This window comes from Ranitomeya variabilis, chromosome 2 (genome assembly GCF_051348905.1).
Source record: "Ranitomeya variabilis isolate aRanVar5 chromosome 2, aRanVar5.hap1, whole genome shotgun sequence".
Taxonomy (NCBI): domain Eukaryota; kingdom Metazoa; phylum Chordata; class Amphibia; order Anura; family Dendrobatidae; genus Ranitomeya; species Ranitomeya variabilis.
Window position 1 is genome coordinate 840,997,729 of NC_135233.1, and position 17,196 is coordinate 841,014,924.

General features: G+C 43.4%; 1 protein-coding gene across 2 annotated transcripts in view; it reads right to left on the minus strand.

Moving 5' to 3' along the window:
• The window catches only part of LOC143809960 (matrix metalloproteinase-23-like), a 33,443-nt gene extending 20,608 nt beyond the window's left edge, over positions 1-12,835 (minus strand). The window contains exons 1-3 of one of the 2 annotated variants that reach the window (XM_077292908.1): positions 12,471-12,835; positions 12,265-12,335; positions 11,922-12,058 (exon numbers count right to left, since the gene is read on the minus strand). In XM_077292908.1, coding sequence (XP_077149023.1) covers positions 11,922-12,058; positions 12,265-12,335; positions 12,471-12,596 — 334 coding nt within the window. In that variant the 5' untranslated portion in view covers positions 12,597-12,835. Of the gene's footprint in view, positions 1-11,921; positions 12,059-12,264; positions 12,381-12,470 lie in introns of both variants that reach the window. The other variant, XM_077292907.1, reaches the window with a different exon arrangement.
• Between the last annotated feature and the right edge of the window lie 4,361 nt (positions 12,836-17,196).

Here is a 17,196-nt window from a genome sequence, read left to right on the forward strand (position 1 = left end):
TTTCTCAGTCCGATTTCGGCTGTGAAAAAAATTGCAAATGAAAAGACACCTATTGAATAATATCGGTCCGAGTGCAATCCGATTTTTTATCGGATTGCACTCGTCCGTTTTCCTCGCAAGTGGAAAGGGGCCCTTATGCCCCGTTCAGTGGAGGCCGACCCAGACAATAGCAAAAAATGGCCATAATAATCAGATTCTTCAAACGGTTTTAATTCATGAAGCCTATTGTACTTCTTAAATTGTATATATGTATTTTATTCTGTGTTTCATATTTAACCCCTTTCCGACATCAGGCGTACATTTACGCTGATGTCAGACTCCCTCCCTTTGATGTGGGCTCCGGCGCTGAGCCCACCTCTTTCCGGGGACATGTCAGTTGTTTTGAACAGCTGACATGTGCCGCAATAGCCACGGGTGGAATCGTGATCCACCCGCAGCTATTAACCAGTTAAATGCCGCTGTCAAACTCTTGACAGCGGCATTTAACAAGTGCTTCCGGCAATCGAGCTGGAAATACGTACACTAGTGACCCCCATCACGTGATCGCGGGTCACTAGTGTGTTTGCATGACAACCGGAGGTTTCCTGGAGACCTCTATGGTTGTCAGTGCCGGCATGCTGTGAGCGCCACCCAGTGGTCGACGTTTATAGTAAGTGAGAAAATCTGCTATATAGATCATCGCCTCTATGTAGCAGAGCTGATCGGGTTGTGGCAGCTTCTAGTCTCCTATGGAAATCATTGAAGCATGCCAAAAGTAAAAAGAAAATGTTTTTAAAAATGTAAAAAAAAATATAAAAGTTCAAATCACCCCCTTTTGCCCCATTCAAAATAAAACAATAAACATAAAATCAAACATACACATATTTGGTATCACCGCGTTCAGAATCGCTCGATCTATCAATAAAAAAAGGATTAACCTGATCGCTAAGCGGCGTAGCGAGGAAAAGTCAAAAAGATAGAATTTTTGGTCACCGCGACATTGCATTAAAATGCATTAATGGGCAATCAAAAGAATGTATCTGCACCAAAATGGTATCATTAAAAACGTCAGCTCAGCACGCATTTATTTTTTTTTTTAAAACAAAGTTTGGATTTTTTTTTTCACTACTTAGATAAAAAATAACCTTGACATGTTTGGTGTCTATGAACTCATAATGAGCTGGAAAATCATAATGGCAGGTCAGTTTTAGCATTTAGTGAACCTACTAAAAAAGCCAAACAAAAAACAAGTGTGGGATTGCACTTTTTTTGCAATTTCACCGCACTTGGAATTTTTTCCTGTATTCTAGTACATGACATGGTAAAACCAATGGTCTCGTTCAAAAGTACAACTCGTCCCGCAAAAAACAAGCCCTCACATGGCCATATTGACGGAAAAATAAAAAAAGTTATGGCTCAGGGAAGAAGGTGAGCGAAAAACGAAAACGCAAAACCAAAAGACATTTTTTTAATTTAGCTTTAACCTGGGTCTATGAGTTGGTTTATGCCAATTGGAGGACAGTAATACACTCCCTATCAGAAGAGTGAGACCTTCACCTCCCCACAATATGTTTCACCAGTACCTAAAAACAAGCTAGTCCAAATGTATATAGTTCATCAATGCTACATGACTCCCATCAGGTTATATAACATGGGTAGATCCATCTCTGCAGTTTGCCATAGGTGTGAAGAAGAGGTGGCAGATTTTATACACCTGATGTGGTATTGCCCTCCTATTGTAAATTTTTGAAAAGCGGTTATAGCTATCCTCATTAAGATCATACAATCCCCTGTACCATTCTGCCCTAAGGTGTGTTTATTGAGAATCCCTGATAAGAAGATCTGGCCTCACTACCTTAGCACTCTTCTCAGGGAAACATTGTCTACTATCGCCACGAGATGGGTGGATAAAAGACCCCAACGAATTTCACACTGGGTTAATATGGTAAATACTGCAGTTTTCTACAAGAGGGCGGTATACAAAAATAGACATTCACCCTGAAAATTTTGATAAGCTATGGAAGCCTTGGTTTGATTCCCCTTTGACTCACATTAGTCTCTAGGTGATGAGGAGTATTCTTTCATGATAAAGTATGTGATATTTTGTGCCTGACATGGGGTATCTTATGGTTTTGGTTAAGATATTAGTCCCATGGTATGTTAACCCCTTAACCCCCAAGGGTGGTTTGCATGTTAATGACCGGGCCAATTTTTACAATTCTGACCACTGTCCCTTAATGAGGTTATAACTCTGGAACGCTTGCATGGATCCCGGTGATTCTAACAATGTTTTCTCGTGACATATTGTTCTTCATGATAGTGGTAAAATTTCCTCAACATTACTTGCGTTTTTTTGTGAAAAAAAAAGAAATTTAGCGAAAATTTTAAAAATGTAACAATTTTTCAACTTTGAATTTTTATGCCCTTAAATCAGAGAGATATGTCACTCAAAATACTTAATAAGTAACATTTCCCACATGTCTACTTTACATCAGCAAAGTTTTGGAACCAAAATTTTTTTCCGTTAGGGAGATATAAGGGTTAAAAGTTGTCCAGCGATTTCTCATTTTTAACCCGTTAATCCCATATGACGTACTATCCGACGTACTATCCCAACAAGGTGACCTGGGACTTAATTCCCAGTGACGGGATAGTACGTCATATGTGATCGGCCGCGCTCACGGGGGGAGCGCGGCCGAGTGTCAGCTGACTATCGCAGCTGACATCCGGACCGCCCCCGGCACATTAACCCCCAGCACACTGCGATCAAACATGATCGCAGTGTTCCGGCGGTATAGGGAAGCATCGCGCAGGGAGGGGGCTCCCTGCGGGCTTCCCTGAGACCCCCGGAGCAACGCGATGTGATCGCGTTGCTCCGATCGTCTCTTACCTCCTCTCCCTGCAGGTCCCGGATCCAAAATGGCCACGGGGCTGCATCCGGGTCCTGCAGGGAGGTGGTTTACCAAGCGCCTGCTCAGTGCAGGCGCTGGTAAGCCTGCAGCACTGTAAGTCAGATCGCTGATCTGACAGAGTGCTGTGCAAACTGTCAGATCAGCGATCTGTGATGTCCCCCCCTTGGGACAAAGTAAAAAAGTAAAAAAAAAATTCCACGTGTAAAAAAAAAAAAATCCTAAATAAAGAAAAAAATATATATAGTATTCCCATAAATACATTTCTTTATCTAAATTTAAAAAAAAACAATAAAAGTACACATATTTAGTATCGCCGCGTCCGTAATGACCCGACCTATAAAACTGTCCCACTAGTTAAATGATATAAATGAGGTATCGCTGTAATCGTACTGACCCGAAGAATAAAACTGCTTTTTACATTTTATCAAACGTGGAACGGTATAAACGCCCCCCCCCCCCCCAGAAGAAATTCATGAATAGCTGGTTTTTGCCTCACAAAAATCTGAATAAAAAGCGATCAAAAAATGTCACGTGCCCGAAAATGTTACCAATAAAAACGTCAACTCGTCCAGGAAAAAACAAGACCTCACATGACTCTGTGGACCAAAATATGGAAAAATTATAGGTCTCAAAATGTGGAGACGCAAAAACTTTTTTGCTATAAAAAGCTTCTTTTAGTGTGTGACAGCTGCCAATCATAAAAATCCGCTATAAAAAATGCTATAAAAGTAAATCAAACCCCCCTTCATCACCCCCTTAGTTAGGGAAAAATAATAAAATTAAAAAAATGTATTTATTTCCATTTTCCCGTTAGGGCTAGGGTTAGGGTTAGGGCTAGGGTTAGGGCTAGGGTTAGGGCTAGGGTTAGGGTTAGGGCTAGGGTTAGGGCTAGGGTTAGGGTTAGGGTTGGGGTTAGGGTTGGGGCTAAAGTTAGGGTGGGGCTAAAGTTAGGGATAGGGTTGGGGCTAAAGTTAGGGTTGGGGCTAAAGTTAGGGTTTGGATTACATTTACGGTTGGGATTAGGGTTGGGATTAGAATTAGGGGGTGTGTCAGGGTTAGGGGTGTGGTTAGGGTTACCGTTGGGATTAGGGTTAGGGGCATGTTAGGATTAGGGTTTCAGTTAGAATTGGGGAGTTTCCACTGTTTAGGTGCATCAGGGGCTCTCCAGACGCGACATGGCATCCGATCTCAATTCCAGCCAATTCTGTGTTGAAAAAGTAAAACAGTGCTCCTTCCCTTCCGAGCTCTCCCGTGCGCCCAAACAGTGGTTTACCCCCACATATGGGGTATCAGCGTACTCAGGACAAATTGTACAACAACTTTTGGAGTCCAATTTCTTCTCTTACCCTTGGGAAAATAAAAAATTGGGGGTGAAAAGATCATTTTTGTGAAAAAATATGATTTTTTATTTTTACGGCTCTGCATTATAAACTTCTGTGAATCACTTAATGGGTCAAAGTGCTCACCACACATCTAGATAAGTTCCTTAGGGGGTCTACTTTCCAAAATGGTGTCACTTGTGGGGGGTTTCAATGTTTAGTCACATCAGGGGCTCTCCAAACGCAACATGGTGTCCCATCTGAATTCCAGTTAATTTTGCATTGAAAAGTCAAATGGCGCTCCTTCGCTTCCAAACTCTGCCATGCGCCCAAACAGTGGTTTACCCCCCACATATGGGGTATCGGCGTACTTAGGACAAATTCTACAACAACTTTTGGGGTCCATTTTCTCCTGTTACCCTTTGTAAAATAGAACAAATTGGAGCTGAATTAAATTTTTTGTGTATTTAAACATTCCAAAAATTCCTGTGAAACACCTGAAGGGTTAATAAACTTCTGGAATGTGGTTTTGAGCACCTTGAGGGGTGCAGTTTTTAGAATGGTGTCACACTTGGGTATTTTCCATCATATAGACCCCTCAAAATTACTTCAAATGAGATGTGGTCCCTAAAAAAAAATGGTGTTGTAAAAATGAGAAATTGCTGGTCAACTTTTAACCCTTATAACTCCCTAACAAAAAAAAATTTTGGTTCCAAAATTGTGCTGATGTAAAGTAGACATGTGGGAAATGTTAGTTATTAAGTATTTTGTGTGACATATCTCTGATTTAAGGGCATAAAAATTCAAAGTTGGAAAATTGCGAAATTTTCAAAATTTTCGCCAAATTTCAGTTTTTTTCACAAATAAACGCAAGTTATATCGAATAAATTTTCCCACTATCATGAAGTACAATATGTCACGAAAAAACAATGTCAGAATCGCCAGGATCCGTTGAAGCGTTCTAGAGTTATAACCTCATAAAGGGACAGTGGTCAGAATTGTAAAAATTGGCCTGGTCATTACCGTGCAAACCACCCTCGGGGCTTAAGGGGTTAAAACACTATCACATTTGAAGTCACTTTGAGGGGTCTATATGATAGAAAATACCCAAAAGTGACACCATTCTTAAAAAACTGCACCCCTCAAGGTGCTCAAAACCACATTAAGGGTATGGGCACACGTTGCGGATTTTGCTGCGGATCCGCAGCGGATTGGCCGCTGTGGATTCACAGCAGTTTTCCATGAGTTTACAGTACCATGTAAACCTATGGAAAACAGAATCCACAATGCACATGCTGCGGAAAAAAACGCGCAGAAACGTAGCGTTGTTTATTTCCCAGCATGTAAATTCTTTGTGCGGATTCTGTAGCGGTTTACACCTGCTCCATAATAGGAATCCGCAGGTGTAAAACCACAGGTGAAATACGCACAAAATCCGCAAAAAACTCGAGGTAAATGTGCGGTAATTCCGCAGGAAATCCGCAGTGTGGATTACCTGCGGATTTACCAAAATCAGTCCGGAAAAATCCGCACCACTTTCCGCAACGTGTGCACGAGGTCTTAAGAAGTTTATTAACCCTTCAGGTGCTCACAGGAATTTTTGGAATGTTTAAAAGAAAATGAACATGAAACTTTTTTTCACAAAAAAATTACTTCAGATCCAATTTGTTTTATTTTACCAAGGGTAATAGGAGAAATTGGACCGCAAAAGTTGTTGTGCAATTTGTCCTGAGTACGCTGATACCCCATATGTGGGGGAAAACCACTGTTTGGGCGCACGACAGAGCTCGTAACGGAAGGATTGCCGTTTGACTTTTCAATGCAAAATTGGCTGGAATTGAGATAGGACGCCATGTCACGTTTGGAGAGCCCCTGATGTGCCTAAACAGTGGAAACTCCCCACAAGTGACACCATTTTGGAAAGTAGACCACCTAAGTAACTTATCTAGATGTGTGGTGAGCACTTTGAACCCCCAAGCGCTTCACAGAAGTTTATAATGTAGAGCCGTAAAGATAAAAAATCATATTTTTTTCACAAAAATGAACTTTTTGCACCAATTTGTTATTTTCCCAAGGGTAACAGGAGAATTTGGACCCCAAAAGTTGTTGTGCAATTTGTCCTGAGTACGTTTATACCCCATATGTGGGGATAAACCACTGTTTGGGTGCATGGCAGAGCTTGGAAGAGAAGGAGCACCGTTTGACTTTTTAAACGCAGAATTGGCTGGAATTGAGATCAGACGCCATGTTGCATTTGGAGAGCCCCTGATGTGCCTAAACAGTGGAAATCTCCCACAAGTGACAACATTTTGGAAACTAGACCACCTAAGGAACTTATCTAGATGTGTGGTGTGCACATTGAACCCCCAATTGTTTCACTAAAGTTTATAATATAGAGCCGGGTAAAATTAAAAAAATATTATTTTTTCCACAAAAATGATATTTTTGCCCCCAGTTTTTAATTTTCCCAAGGGTAACAGGAGAAATTGGACCCCAAAAGTTGTTGTCCAATTTGTCCTGAGTACGCTGATACCCCATATGTGGGGGGAACCACCATTTGGGTGCATGGCAGAGCTTGGAAGGGAAGGAGCGCCATTTTGGAGTGCAGACTTTGATGGAATGGTCTGCGGGCGTCACGTTGCGTTTGCAGAGCCCCTGATGTACCTAAATAGTAGAAACCCCCCCACAAGTGACCCCATATTGGAAACTGGACCCCCAAAGGAACTTATCTAGATGTGTTGTGAGAACTTTGAACCCCCAAGTGTTTCACTAAAGTTTATAACGCAGAGACGTGAAAATAAAAAATATTTTTTTTCCCACAAAAATTATTTTTTTAGCCCCCAAATTTTTATTTTTCCAAGGGTGACAGGAGAAATTGGATGACAAAAGTTGTTGTCCAATTTGTCCTGAGTACGCTGATACCCCATATGTGGGGGTAAACCACTGGGCGCACGTCAGGGCTCGAAAGGGAAGAAGTGGCGTTGTGGAATGCCGATTTTGATGGAAAGGTCTGCAGGCGTCACGTTGCGTTTACCAAACAACAAAAGACAAGCAGTCATAGGGTCCCATAAAAATGTGTAAACTTCATTTAATACAAAATCTATAATAACGCTGGAATAAATAGGTACAATAGCAAAAGCGGGGAACAATGCACATACTCAGTGGCCACACAACAAAAGAAGGGCTGATGAAAACAACCACCCCTGCATCGGCATAGTAGCATATAGACCGCAAGCACATAAAGGCTAGTGCCTACAAAATTCAATGGTTAGTACCATACAAACAGTCCCAAAGGAATAGTCTGCAGAAGTGAAGGACCGTCAGCCCACCCCCGACGCGTGTTTCGGAGCACCAAGCTCCTTCCTTAAGGGGCGCAGAGAGAGAGAGCGCCTTTGGCACATATTTATATAGCGCCAACCAGAAGTGTCTAATTACCTTGCATGACACGTTACCCTCATACACCGCCGAGACCAGCACTTCCGCTGTCTGCCGACACCGGAAACACGTGGGGCCCCTGCGTTTGCAGAGCCCCTGATGTGCCTAAACAGTGGAACCCCCCAATTCTAACTCCAACCCTAACCGCAACACACCCCTAACCCTAATCCAAACCCTAATCACACCCCTAACCCCACATACCCCAACCCTAATCACAATCACACCCCTAACCCAAATCCCAACCCCAACACACCCCTAACCTCAACACACCCCTAACCCTAATCACAACCATAACCCTAACCACACCCCTAACCCTGACACAGCCCTAACCCAACAGTAAACGTTATCCAAACCCTAACCCCAACTCTAGCCCCAACCCTAACCCTAACTTTAGTCCCAACCCTAACTTTAGCCCCAACCCTAACCATAACTTTAGTCCCAACCCTAACCATAACCCTAATCCTAATGGGAAAATGAAAATAAATATATATTTTTTTATTTTATTATTTTTCCCTAACTAAGGGGGTCATAAAGGGGGGTTTGATTTACTATTTATAGCGGGTTTTTATAGCGGGTTTTTATGTTTGGCAGCTGTCACACACTAAAAGACGCTTTTCATTGCAAAAAATATTTTTTGCGTTACCACATTCTGAGAGCTATAATTTTTCCATATTTTGGTCCACAGAGTCATGTGAGGTCTTGTTTTTTGCGGGACAAGTTATCGTTTTTAGTGGTATCAGTTTCGGGCACATGACATTTTTTGATTGCTTTTCATTCCGTTTTTTGTTAGGTAGAATGAACACAAACCAGCAATTCATGAATTTCTCTTCTTTTTTTTTTTTTTGGGGGGGGGCGTTTATACCATTCCGCATTTGGTAAAATTGATTAAGCAGTTTTATTCTTTGGGTTAGTGCGATTACAGCGATACCTCATTTATATAATTTTTTATGTTTTGGCGCTTTTATACAATACAAAAACTATTTTATATAAAAAATAATTATTTTTGAATCGCTTTATTCTGAGGGCTATAACTTTTTTTTTCGCTGATGACGCTCTATGGCAGCTCTCTTTTTGCGGGACAAGATGACGTTTTCAGCCGTACCATGTTTATTTATATCCGTCTTTTTGATCGCGTGTTATTCCACTTTTTGTTCGGCGGTATGATAATAAAGCATTGTTTTTTGCCTCGTTTTTTTTTTTTCTTACGGTGTTCACTGAAGGGGTTAACTAGAGGGACAGTTTTATAGCTCGGGTCGTTACGGACGCGGCGATACTAAATATGTGTACTTTTATTGTTTATATTTTTATTTACATAAAGAAATATATTTATTGGAACAATATTTTCTTTTTTTTTCTTTCTTTAGGAATTCAAAAAATATATATTTTTACGCAGTGTTATTTTTTTTCTTTTTTACATTGTCCCAGGGTGAGACATCACTATGTAGTGTCAGCCTGCAGGGAGGAGAACGGAGGATCAGCACGGCTGATCGCCAATGACGTACTATCCCGTACATGGGAATTAAGTCCCAGGTCAGATGGACGGGATAGTACGTCCGATGGCAGAAAGGGGTTAAGGGCAAGATAAATTTTGCCAGACAGTATTAATTAGCAATGAAAAATACTACTTGTTCTTTTGTTCTATGATGTAACCTTGTTATGTTGTAGAATTTTCAATAAAAAGAATAAAAAAAAAAAAACTACCAAGACATGGCGGTCCACCTAAACTGACATCCCAAGCAAGGAGAGCACTAATTAGAGAAGCAGCCAAGAGGGCCATGGGTATTCTGGAGGAGCTGCAAAGATCCACAGCTCAGATGGGAGAATCTGTCCACAAGGTAACTATTAGTTGTACACATCACAAATCTGGGCTCTATGGAAGAGTGGCAAGAAGAAAGCCATTTTTGAAAGCAAGCCATAAGAAGTCCCATTTGCAGATTACAAAAAGCCATGTCAGGGACACAACTAGCATGTGGAAGACGGTGCTCTGGTCAGATGAGATCAAAGTAGATCTTTTTGAGTTAAATACAAAATGCTGTGTGTGGCAGAAAATTAGCACTGCACATCACCCTGAAAACTCCATCCCTACCATCAAACATGGTTTTGGCAGCATCATGCCGTGGGAATGCTTTTCTTCAGCAGGGACAGGGAAGCTGGTCAGAGTTAGTGGGGATATGGATGGAGCTAAACACAGGGAAATCCTGGAGGAAAACAGGTTAGAGGATGCAAAAGACTTGAGACTGGGGAGAAGGTTCACCTTCTAGCACCGACCCTAAACATACTGCCAGAGCTACAATAGAAAGGTTTAGATCAAAGCATGATCATGTATTCAATGGACCAATCAAAATCCAAACCTAAATCCCAATGAGAATCTGTGACTAGATTTGAAAATTTCTGTTCACAGAAGCTCTTTATCCAATCTAACTGAGCTAGAGCAAAGGCGAAAGGGCAAAAATATCAGCCTCTAGCTGTGCCAAGCTGGTGGAGACATACTCCTAAAGACTTGCAGCAGTAACTACAGTGAAAGGTGATCCTACCAGGTATTGGCTCAGGGGGGGGGCTGACTACAAATGCACATCACCATTTTCAGATTGATATTTTTAAGATACCGTATTTTTCACTTTATAAGACGCACCTGATTATAAGACTTACCCCCAAATTTGGTGAAGAAAAAGAGAAAAAAAACAATTTTATGTTAAATGGGGGTCTGTCTTATAATGCCAGTGTCTGTCTTACAAATCATATATATGTCCCTCATCCTGGTATCTATATAACCCCCATCCTGGCACATGGCCCCCGGTGCTGGCACATTGCCCCCTGTGCTGCTGGCACACTAGCACACTCCCCCCTGTGCTGCTGGCACAATGCCCCCCTGTGCTGCTGGCACACCTGCCCCCCTGTGCTGCTGGCACACTACCCCCTTGGGCTGCTGTCACACTGCCCCCCTGGGCTGATGGCACACTGCCCCCCAGGGCTGCTGACACACTGCCTCCCTGTGCTGCTGGCACACCTGCCCCCTGTGCTGCTGGCACACTGCCCCCCATCTCATCCTGGATATGGCCCCCCGTCACTATAAGCCCCCTTGCTGGCATGCACATGGCCCCCCTCTCTCTATATGCCCCCCTGCTGGCACTCACATGGCCCCCACCAGTCACTATATGCCCCCCTGCTGGCACGCACATGATAAAATAACAAACACTTAACTCACCTTCTGATGATGGCTCCGTACTCCCAGCTCCTCGGTTGCGCTTCCTGTTTCCCAGGCATCAGATCATGTGACCTGGGCACACAGTGATAACATCACTGTGCTGTGCCGATTACACGATCGGATGTTGGCACAGACACAGGAAGAACTGGGAGCACAGAGCCATCATCAGAAGAGGAGTTAAGTGTTTGTTATTTTATCATGTGCGTGCCAGCAGGGGGGGCATGTAGTGACTGGGGGGCCATGTGTGTGCCAGCAGGGGGCATATAGAGAGAGGGGGGCTATGTGCGTGCCAGCAGGGGGGCTTATAGTGACGGAGGGCCATATCCAGGATGAGATGGGGCAGTGTGCCAGCAGCACAGGGAGGCAGTGTGCCAGCAGCACAGGGGGGCAGTGTGCCAGCAGGGGGGCATATAGAGTGACCAGGGGGGACATATTCATGATGGGGGTGAGTGCAGGCACATGCAATATGCACTGCTCCCCTGTCAACCAACTCGGCGCGCTTCAGCACCGAAGTGATGGACAGCGGGTGCAGTGAATATTACATGAGACTAATGAGCGGGAGCACACGACCTTCTGCTGTCTCTGCAGCCTGCAGCCAGCCCACTCCATCCCCCTGACACCACTCCAGAGCCGCCCCCCTCCTCTACAGCACACAGATTCGGATTATAAGACGCACCCCCCACTTTCCCCCAAAATTTGGGGGAACAAAAGTGCGTCTTATTATCCGAAAAATACGGTAATTAGAAAACCATCTATAATTTCCTTGACATCACAAATACTTGCTACTTAGTGTTGGTATATCTCATAGAATCCAAATAAAATACATTTCAGTTCATGAATGTAACGCGAAAAATGTGGAAAACATCACGGGGTATGAATACTTTGTCAAGGTACTGTATGTGTATATATGAGATACACTTCATTGTAATCCTGCCTGAGATAATAATGAGATATCTTCTGAAAAGTGATTTCTACATAATAGGAAGAGCCAGCCTAATATTAGGCTTAGTGGCCAGAGAGAAAAATTGCAAAAGTTTAGGAGAAGCCATTCAGTAAGTTGACAGTGCTTACCAATGCTTAGGTCAGATTCGTGTTTAGGGAGCACACGTTGAAAAGTTAGAGGGGAAACCTTACTCCACATGCTGAAGGCAATCTCCAGTGCTTTATTTGTGTCACCTCTGTTTAAAGTATTCGGATACTGGACAATCCTGAAAAAAAAAGTAAATATGGAATTTTGTATATAGTGATATGATGAGTATTATTTACAACTCCTTAACACATTGTGTCCTATTAGTAGATTACCCGACCTAGAGGTAAGAATTACTTCTTCATATAGTATTACTTGAAGGGTATAAATGAAATTGAGTAAGTTGTTAATATACAAAGCAGGTAAAGGAAGAGAAAAAGAGCTTACCTGTATGTCAGGTTCAAATGATCCCACTTGTATCCCAGCGGATTTAAAGTGTAACGTTTCCATCTGCCATTCTGTGATGGGAAGACAACACCACAAGCTTTTCTATCACTCTCCATCTGTGCAAGAATAAGCCAAATGACTAATCATCAGAAATCTATTGATATAATCAGGGACAGGGATTGATGACCCCTGTACATGCTACTCACCATATCATGTAAGGGCCCCTGTTGATGCCAAATGCCAATACTGAGCAAAAAAAGGAAAGCACCAGTGATAACACACACAGACATACTGGGGATGCCATCAATAACCATCCAACGCATCCTGGGCATACGAGAGGCACTGGAGACAAGTGCCAGCTGCTACACTCCTGTTCTGTATCCCAGAATCATTGCAGTGATATCAAAACATTGCAATCTCAAGCAAGAAAAAATGTGGATAAAAGATGAGAGATCAAACAAACAAATATTCTACGGTAGGAGGGCACAAGGAAACGTCTGACCGAGGAAGGAAATATAGATAAAAGTCTGAGATCTAAACTAAAGCAGACATGCATAATATAGTGGGAAAGGGAAAGTGCAGGAGTGAATGAGGGGCTGCAGTCATGTGTGTTTTGTTAGTGGACACGTGGAGAAATGAACAACCCGCTCTTTGTCTGTGAATCCAATAGGCCATTTTTAACCATATGTTACATTCAACACCCTCCACACTGACTTCAGTACAGAAAATGACATTTGGGCTGGAGTCACACAATCATATAAAAAAATTGGTCTGATGTTGATCGAGAAAAGTACGATGAGTTGTCATGTGAGTACAATGCGATTTTTCTCAGCCAACATCCGTATCTCATGCGTATGCAATCTGTATGCAGTGCGTTTTTAACATAATCTTTTACATACAGTAATCTCTATGTAGTTTAAAGCTAGTTTTCTAAGTAATAAAGCAATCTCATGTACAGATATAGGTAGATCATTAAATATGGAGTAGAAGATAGACAGACAGACAGATGGAGCCATCAGATATTTAGTAAGCTCAGTGAACTTATCCGGCAGCTTTTAAGGAATAAAAAAAAAAAAATGGTGTGGGATCCCATATTTTTGTATTCCGTTCTGACAGTTTGGGCTAGGAATTTACTGTACTTGGCTGATGAAAAGTTGTGGTCCCTTTGAGATGTGTGTGTAAAAATCGGACGTCACAGGCATGGTCTGTGGGTTATTTTTCTCACCCATTGACATACATTGACTTTTTTCTTCCATTTGGGATCAGTTTGTATCACATCCAGATGAATATACCAATGGAAAGTAACAAAAACAGGTGTAAAAGGATACAAAAGTTTCCATTTTAAACAAATCCATTTCAAAGATCCATCCAAGATCTGGTTCAAAAATAAAACTTTTGTATTAGTTTAGATTTGTTTGCTTTGTTTTGAAAGGATCCGTTTGTTTTTTTACTAGAGATATTCGGGGTATGCACAATGTGTAAGAATGGATCCATGAATTGGAACACATAATGGATGAAAATAAAACTCAATGTATATAGATAAATATAAATAAAATAATGGGAGAAGAAGAAGTGTCCACTTTGTTTACTTATCCATTTTTTTAATAGAAAAACTGTTACGCAGACCTAGTTTTTTGTCTGCCCGAAAAACTGATAGCAGACAGAATTGATGCACACTAAATATATTTTAGGAAAAGAAACATTCAAATAAATGAGGTTTGAGGAGTGAAAAAAAAATGGAAATACAAACAGAAATGTGAACGTAGTCTAATATTCATCCCTTTTCACTTTTGATATATAATCTACATAAAAAGTTAGGTAACTCAATAAAGACATTGTTCACAAGACTGTACCTATTGAAAAGTTTAGACTTATCGTGAAACTCGTTGTATGAATTTTAATAAACCTTGATCAGATTATTATTTTAATCAGGGTTTACTTACATCTTCTCATCTGTGCTGAGCAGAATCCAACCGTGTGAAGCCCACGTCAACCAAAGCACCTCCAGAACAGTCAGAATACTGACGAGTGTCAGCGACAACCTCAGGTTTCTGCCACAGTGCCATCATTAGTGCCAGTCATGCTACACCATTCATAGTGCACACTACTAGCAGCCACAGGGTACTAGCTAATATGCTCCTATTATATCCAAGTCACAGTACAGGGTGGGCCATTTATATGGATACACCTCGCTGGGCCATGTATATGGATATACCTAAATAAAATGGGAATGGATGGTGATATCAACTTCTTGTTTGTGGCACATTAGTATATGGGAGTGGGAAACTTTTCAAGATGAGTGGTGACCATGGCAGCCATTTTGAAGTTGGCCATTTTGTATGCAACTTTATAAATGGCCCACCCAGGTGTATCCATATAAATGGTCCACCCTGTACACTCATATGATCCTGGCTTCTGTGGTAGCCGACCCATGAAATACTGAAAAAAACATGGAAGCAGTCATTAAAGGGATCTCACACCTTATTTAATGCTTTCTGATGTCTGTGATCTGACAGAGTAGTACATGATTATATTCCTCAGGGGAGTAGCTAAAGGCTCATGGGCCTTGATATAAAAGTTAATCTTGGGCTCCTTCTCCAGTTCCTCTCCTTTCCATGACCATACTCCATACAGCAATCAGTCGTACCCCTGGATCTCCTTAGCAATTAATCAATGTAGAAGTAAGTGAGGTTTCCTCTAAACCTCTGTAGGTAGTCGGTATGGAAGTTACGGACCAGGGAAATGTTCCTTCCAGTGGCGTAACTACAAAGTTATGGGCCCCGGTGCGAACTTCCAAATGGGGCCCCCCCCTGCAGCCCTGCCATACAACTCAATGCAACCCCCATAGAATACAACGCAGCCCCCCTCATAGTATAATGCAGCCCCTCCATACAGGGGCAGTGAGAAAGACACGAGCAAATGGTGACGAGGGGGCAGGGGAGAGGGCACAAGGGGGCTAGGGGAGACAGGCACAAGGGTAACATAGGGGGGCTAGGGAGCAATGAAGACAGGCACAAGGGGACACATGGGGGCTAGGAGGCAGGGGAGAAGGTTACAAGGGGACTAGTGGGCAAGGGAGACTGACACAAGGGAACAAGAGAGACTGACACAAGGGGACTAGGGGCAAGGGAGCCTGACACAAGGGGCACACAGGGACAAGTGGGCAAAGGCGACTGACACAAGGGGCACACGGGGACTAGTGGACAAGGGATACAAGCACAAGGGGACACAGGGACAAGTGGGAAAGTGAGACTGACACACAGGGACTAGTGGGCAAGAGAGACTGGTACAAGGGGACAAAGGAGACAGGCACATGGGGACACACAGGGACTAATGGGCAAGGGAGACTGGCACATGGGGACAAGGGACACAAGCATAAGGGGACAAGGGAGACAGGCTCAAGGGGACACACGGGCCCCTGACCTGCCAGAGCCGCTCGCAGCGGCGACTGCTGCGACTGTGGTAATTACGCCCCTGCCTCACACACACTACGATATCACACACACACATATAGAGAGGGACAAGGAAGGAAGGGCCCCCAGAGAGGGACAAAGAAGGAAGGGCCCCCAGAGAGGGACAAGGAAGGAAGGGCCCCCAGAGAGGGACAAGGATGGAAGCACCCCCAGAGAGGGACAAGGAAGGAAGCACCCCCAGAGAGGGACAATGATGGAAGCACCCCCAGAGAGGGACAAGAAAGGAAGAGCCTCCAGAGAGGGACAAGGAAGGAAGCATCCCCAGACAGGGACAAGGAAGGAAGCATCCACAGAGACGGATGAGGACTGAAGCGGCCTCAGAGACAGTCAAGAAATTAAGCGTCCCCTGAGAGGGAAGAGCACTGCAATTGTGCAGTGATGAGGAATAAGGAGCTCATGATCCCCATTCTAGTGATCGGTCGGAGCCAGTAGTGGTGCCCCTAGTCACCAGACATTAACCTCCCCTTTAACATTCCGGCCACTTTATAAATTTATTGTACGCATCAATGTTTCGGCCACCTGATGTGCAGGGCACACACACACACAGGATGGTTAGGAGCGCCACTGTGCAGGAGAACTGCTGTAGCATTATCTGTCTTTTAGTTTTTGGGATCGCCACGAAATGTGTACATTTATTTTATTTACCCCCTACCAAAATCTCTCCTGTCCAAGTAAATGATTATAACTAGTATTTTTTCATGTTCATTAAGATCAGCATGAACAGAATTGCATATCTTGGCTACATACGACTGTGGTAATTACGCCCCTGCCTCACACACACACACACACACACACGCACACGCACACACGCACGCACACGCACACACACACACACACACTACAGATATCACACACACACACACACACACACACATACTACAGATATCACACACACACACACACATACTACAGATATCACACACACACTACAGATATCACACACACACACACTACAGATATCACACACACACTACAGATATCACACACACACACATACTAAAGATATCACACACACACACACACATACATACTGCAGATATCACACACACACACACATACTACAGATAACACACACACACACACACACACACACACACACACACACACACACACACACACACACCAGCACTCTCACCTCTCCTCGCGCTCTGCTGCAGCATCTTCCTCTGACACAGCCGGACGCTGAATGATGACGTCATCCAGCGGCGCTGTCTGTGTGAGAGGAAGCGCGGGCAGGAAGCAGGAATACAGATCGCTGCAGCTCCGCAGCTATTTTCTCTTGTAGGCAGCGGATCTGCAGGGATTTCTTCCTGCCAGCCGCAGCCACCATGCAGGGGCCCCCCTCCACCTCCGGGCCCATATGCGGTACGTCCACACATTTTGGGAGCCGGCGCTCTGCAGCTTCTCTGTGCCGGCTGTCAGCTTGACAGTCGGCACAGAGAACAGCCGACTCCTAGAC